Source organism: Microtus ochrogaster, unplaced genomic scaffold (assembly GCF_000317375.1).
Source record: "Microtus ochrogaster isolate Prairie Vole_2 unplaced genomic scaffold, MicOch1.0 UNK81, whole genome shotgun sequence".
NCBI classification, from domain to species: domain Eukaryota; kingdom Metazoa; phylum Chordata; class Mammalia; order Rodentia; family Cricetidae; genus Microtus; species Microtus ochrogaster.
In genome coordinates this window covers 613,122-619,121 of record NW_004949179.1, presented here as the reverse complement: position 1 = coordinate 619,121, position 6,000 = coordinate 613,122, and the positions used below count along the sequence as shown (strand labels likewise).

General features: G+C 48.0%; 1 protein-coding gene across 4 annotated transcripts in view; it reads left to right on the top strand.

Moving 5' to 3' along the window:
- Slc25a42 (solute carrier family 25 member 42) overlaps positions 1-6,000 on the top strand; it is a 29,599-nt gene that overhangs the window by 6,850 nt on the left and 16,749 nt on the right. The window contains exon 1 of one of the 4 annotated variants that reach the window (XM_026777750.1): positions 313-487. The exons of 1 other annotated variant lie outside the window; for it this stretch is intronic. In XM_026777750.1, coding sequence (XP_026633551.1) covers positions 349-487 — 139 coding nt within the window. In that variant the 5' untranslated portion in view covers positions 313-348. Of the gene's footprint in view, positions 1-312; positions 488-1,444; positions 1,480-6,000 lie in introns of those variants that run through there. 2 more of the 4 variants (XM_026777748.1, XM_026777749.1) reach the window with 2 other exon arrangements.

Below are 6,000 nucleotides of genomic sequence, written 5' to 3'. Positions count from 1 at the left end.
AGGGTTTCTCTGTGGCTTTGGTTCCTGTCCTGGAATTAGCTCTGTAGACCAGGCTGGTCTCAAACTCACAGAGATCCGCTTGCCTCTGCCTCCCAAGTGCTGGGATTAAAGGCGTGTGCCACCATCGCCCGGCTGAGATTCCCAAATTATTAATAAAAATATTATATTGGGGAAGAAAGAATAAAGGGAAAATAGCCATTTCACTTTTGGCAAGGGTCATGGCATAGGTTTAGGACACCTGCCTGACACTGGGAAGTCATGATTCCATCTCAGAACCGCACAAAAACATTCATTTTGTCCTGTTATTTTTTCTTTATCTTTTCTGTGCATGTGTACAGGTCATGGTGTATGTCTGGGGATCAGAGGACAAGCTCGAGTGTTCCTCCTCAGGGCCCTGTTCTCAGCTGTGTACGCAAGGCTAACTGGCCCTTGGTCAATTTCAGGAACTCTCTTGTCTGCACCTCCCATGTCACCGCTGAGATTACAGGTGCACATTTACCACCACACCTGTCTCCAAAGGGTCCTCGGTGTATTGCAGCTTCTCGGGGTCTCAGCCTTGTGTGTAAGCCTTTTCTCTGCTGAGCCATCTCCCCAGCGCCAGAACTGTGTTTGTGTTTGTGTGGTGGTGGTGGTAGTTGTCGCTGTGTGTCTGCACACCTGTGTGTATATACGGAGCAGATGTTGGATGTCTTCTGTTGTGCTCCACCTTATTCCCCTGAGACATGGTCTCTCACTAAACCAGAAGCTGGCCATTTTGACTAGGCTAGTTAAGTGGCCAGCAAGCTCCTGGAATTTTCCTGTTTTTCTGACCCAACATTGAAGTTAATAATACATACAAGGCCATGCCTGTATTTTCATGTGGGTGCTTGGGATTTGAACTCAGGTCCTCTTTGAAAAGTTTTAAATTATATTTCTTTATTTGTGGAGAACGGGAATAGAAGTGTGAGTGGGTGCATGTGACAAGGAGCAGGTGTTGATGGAGATCAGAGGATTTGTGAACTTGGTTCTTTCTACCTACCATGTGGGCTCTGGAGGTGAAAGTCAGAATCAGGATTGGCACCAAACCCCTTTTATCCGATGAGCTCTCTCACACACCTAGAACCCCTGTCCTGATTTCACAATAGGTACCCACTGAGCCATCTCCCAGAGTCAGAAATACAGTGGAAAGGTTTTTTTTTTTTAAAAAAAATATTTATTTTTGTATACAATATTCTGTTTGTATGCCTACAGGCCAGAAGAAGGCACCAGACCTCATTACAGATGGTTGTGAGCCACCATGTGGTTGCCGGGAATCAAATTCAGGACCTTTGGAAGAGCAGGCAATGCTCCTAACTGCTGAGCCAGCCCCGAGGTTTTTTTTTTTTTTTTTTTATTTTATGTGTTTGGCTGCATGTTTGTCTGTGCACCACATGCGTGCCCAGTGACAGTAGAGGCCAGAAGAGCGCAGCAGATTTCCTGGAGTTAGAGTCACAGATCTTTGTGAGTACCATGTGGGTGCTGGGTCCTCTAAAAAAAGAACAGCCAGTCCTCTGAAACACTGAACAGCTCTCCAGCCCCAGAAACGCATTTTTAATTTTAAAATATAATGACTGAAAAGTAAGATTCTCTGGCAGTGGTGGTGGAGCATTCTGGTAATCCCAGAATGCTGTGGCAGGAGACTAGAGCATTCCAGGCTGGCCTGTGCTACATAGTAAGATCCTGCCTGAAACAAAACAAAACAAAAACAGCCAGGTGCTGGTCACGCACGCCCTTAATCCCAGCACTCAGGAGGCAGAGGCAGGCAGATCTCTGTGAGTTCGAGGTCAGCCTGGTCTACAAGAGCTAGTTCAGGACAGGCTCCAAAGCTACAGAGAAACCTATCTCAAAAAACCGGGGGAAAAAAAAAACCGGGAAAAAAAAAAGAGTAGAAGAGAAAAAACCCACCTTTCATCCCAGCACTCAGGAAGTAGGGGATCCCTGCATTTGAGGCCAGCCTGATTTACAGAGGGAGTTCCAGGAGATCCTGAGCTACACAGAGAAATCCTGTTTTGGGGGGTGGGGGGGGAGATCCAGTCTCAAAAATAAATAGATAGGTAAGTCGGTAGGTAGATAGATAAAAGGAAAAAGTATTCTGTGGTATGAAAAGAAAGTTATATAGAATAGGAGCTCGTAACAGGGCTGGAGAAGTAGAATGCTGTCCCCTGTTGATCCTCCTGGGTCACTGTGCTATTTTTAAATGTGCCTGTTGGACATCTGTTTTCTTGCTGAGGCACCTTTTGCTGTGACCATCTTGCAAACATGCTCACATCCCAGGATATACTCTGTGAAGGGAGCAGAGGAGAAGAATACACAGCCTGTACTGTGGTCCATTGTTTTGTTGTCTCGTTGTCGGGTATTAAGCTTTTACTGTGAGCCCAGTGAGGGTCTGTGAGACAGCACTTGGGAGGCTGAGGAGACTAGAGGATCCCTGGGCTATCTATTGAAACCCTGTCTCAGAAGTGATGCCAGGGATGTACAGACACTGACACTTGGCATCCTTATGAGGAGGAAAGATGGCGTAGAGACAGCTGTTAGGGAGAGGGCTAGCAGGATAAGAAGCTCCTGGAGTGATGGGACCACAAGCCAAAACCTTCAGGGCCATTGGCAGCCACTAGGCCCGGGGCAGATTATCCTCAGAGCCTCCAGAGGGTCCTGATCCCAGCAGGCCTCACAGCTAAACAGAAGGCTCTTCTCCACAGTCCCACATCAGCTCTGCCGTGACTGTTTGTGACAGCAACTCAGGCAAAGGGGACAAGCGCCTGTGACTCCAATGCTGGCCAGAAGTTCAAGGTCAGCTTGGCCCACTGTGTTTCAAAACATTGGAAAACAGCTGGGCATGGTGCTGCCTGCCTATGGCCCATCAGATGCCTGCCTGAGCATCTCAGCATTGGGAGGGTGAGGAAGGAGGGTCAGGAACTTAAGGTCAGCCTCAACTATGTACCTAGCTGGAGGCCAGCCTGGGCTACTTGATACCCTGTCTTATAACAAATACACACACGAACAAACAAACTTGCAGAGAGAGGATCCAGTCAGATAATGAGCTACTCTGTCATGCTGGTTCTTAGATCCTTGTGTTTAAGTCCCCACTTCTGTCTCTCTTTCTCCTCCCTTCCCCTTCTCACTTTCCCACTTCCTCCTTTCCTTCTTTCCTTTCTGACAAGGTTCCCACCACGTAGGCCAGGCTAGCCTTGAACTTGTCCTCCTACCTCAGCCTTTCCAATGCTGGGATCACAGGTGTGTGCTGCCATGTCTGGCTTCTCCCTTGATATCTTTCATTTGTTTTTGTGGTTCTGGTGGTGGGACTCAGGGTATTGTACATGTTAGGCAAGTTTTCTCCCATTGAGCTATGAGCTATATTATATTCCCCAACCATTTTTATTTTTAATTTTGATACAGGGTCTTACACTGTAGCCCAGGCTGGCCTTCAACTCTTTATTTTTTTGTGTATGGACGTGTAACTGGAGGTTTCTCTCCCACTCCCCAGTTCCCAAATAACCACTCTGAGGCTTAATATTAATTATAAACTGTTTGGTCTATTAGCTCAGGCTTATTATTAACTAGCTCTTGCTACTTAAATTAACCCATTTCTGTTATTCTATATTTTACCATGATGCTCGTGACCTTTTAACTCGCATCTTGCTTCTCTAGCAGCTTCTGCTATTTCCCTTGACTCTGCCTTCTTTTCCCCTTTATCTTTGCTTGGATTTCCCACCTGGCACTATTCTGCCTGGCTGTTGGACAAATCAGATTCTTTATTAACCAGTGGTAATAAAACATATTCACAACATACAGAGGGGCATCCCACATCGTGGATATTTTGCTTACATGTATATTTGTGCATCACCCACATGCCTGGTGCCAGCAGAGGTCAGAACATGACATCAGATCTCCTGGAACCACAGTTACAGATGGTTGTGAGGCACCATGTGTGTGCTGGGAGCCAAACCCCTGACTGTAAGGACAACCAATGCTCTTAACCTTGGAACTGTCTCTCCAGCCTGAGCTCACTAGGTCCTGAGACTGCAGGTCATCTTAGGTTATTTAGAAGCCAAAGCGGTGTAGTACAATACACACAGTTGTAACAAAGATATTGTTTAGGGACCTAGGACAAGAAAAACAGCGTAGATGACAGAACTCACAGTTTGCTCAGGTGTGACTTTCTTGTCTGCAGAATGGATGGGTGCACCAAGCTTCTGGCAACTCTGAGCAGTAGTCTAGGCTGCTGTCAGGAATCCTGCAGCCACTGCATCCTCCTCTGCAGTGTGTAGTCCCCTCATCCCACCTTGGAGGAAACAGTCCTGGTGCCCAGCTCCCAGCATGGTGGGAGGACAATCTGCTCCCTCTCAGGCCTTTCCCTAGAGCAGATGGCCCTTAAACATGGCAGAGAACAGCTAAGTGTCCTCCCAGCATTCAGGACTTGGTGGCGGAAGGATCAGGAGTTCAAGGTCATCCTCAGTTATATAGTTGAGTTCAAAGCCATACATAAGACCGTTTTTCAAATAAAGAGTCAGGCATGATGGCACACTCCCTTAGTCCTAGCACTGGGGAGACAGAGGCGGGAGGATCTCTTGAGTTCAGGGCCCACCTGGGCTACACAGTATGACCCGCCTCACAAACAAACAGAAAGATGGTAGGGGAGCACTGGGCTGGAGTGCTGCATGGCCCATTTGATCCACTGGTCTCAGCCCTGCTTGCTTCCTTGTTAGGGAGCATACTAGCCAGCTTGTATCATTTGCCCAGGAATATAGTGACAGGGAAGGACAGGGATATAGAGGTCACATGGCCTCTATCTTGTCACAGCAGCAGTAGGATCTGCCCCCATTCGGGGAAGCAGTAGAGACCTGCGCAAGGACAGGAACAGCTGGTGAGGCTAAAGCACCATGCAGGCTCTGGTGCTTCCATGGCCCCCAGCCTGAGTGGGGATCTAGTGGAACAGGGTATAGGAACCACTTCTTTTAGGGGAAGGGCTCAAGACAGAGTTTCGCCGTGTAGCCCTGGCTGTCTTGGAACTCACTCTGTAGACCAGGCTGGGCTTGAACACAGAGATCCACCTGCCTCTGCTTCCTAAGTGCTGGGATTAAAGGCGTGTGCCACCCCCACCTGCCTGGAGAACCACTCGGCACAGGTAACACTGGCAAGAGTGAGGATGAGATTTGCAAGGTGGGTTTCAAAGAATGCAGAAATGTTTTTTAGCAGAGCAAAGTATGAAGATGTGGAGTTCAGAGTGTCCAGGTAATTTACCTACCTGTCCATCAAATAACTGTGAGTGACCAGGTGCAGAGCACTGCACTGTGGTGAGAACCTGGTCTTTTGACGTGAGCAGCAAAAACTGAAGGGAGCTAGCATAGCTCTCTAGAGCCTCTGGTAGTAGTGTGGTCGGTGAGAACAGAGGACAGTGACGTTTTGTACAATTATTTACCGTGGTGGGGGAGAATGTGCTTGAGTCAGTTCTGTCGGTTCACCAGACAGGTTCCAGAGATGGATCTGACCATCAGGCTCAACAGCAAAGTCTCTTCCTGCTGAGCCGTCTCACTGACTGTTTTTTTCTTTTTTCAGTACATTCCCACCGAGCTATATGTATCCCCACTCCTATATGGACCTTCTCATCTTTGAGACAGTGTCTTGCTAAGTTGCCCTAGTTGGCCTGGGACTTTCCATGTGTCCCACCTAGGCTGGCTTTGTACCTCAGACCCCTTGTGCTGGGTTAGCAGCTGTGCCTGGTGTCCAGCGCTGTCTGGGTCTTTTGAAATCTGAGAGATTGTGAGGCATGCATAGAGCTCCCAGCCAGGGTGACAGTCACAGTCCCCAAAGCACAGAGTGAGGAGCTTCCGTCTGTCTTCAAGCCTGGCAGGCAGGGTTATCAGTCAACAGCCACCATCCCAGACACTCCAAACTCTATGAACTAGAAAAGAAACCAGCCTTTATCATTGGCAGACTGATAGTGATTTGCTTCAGATGACTGTCATTATGGGATCCACTGCA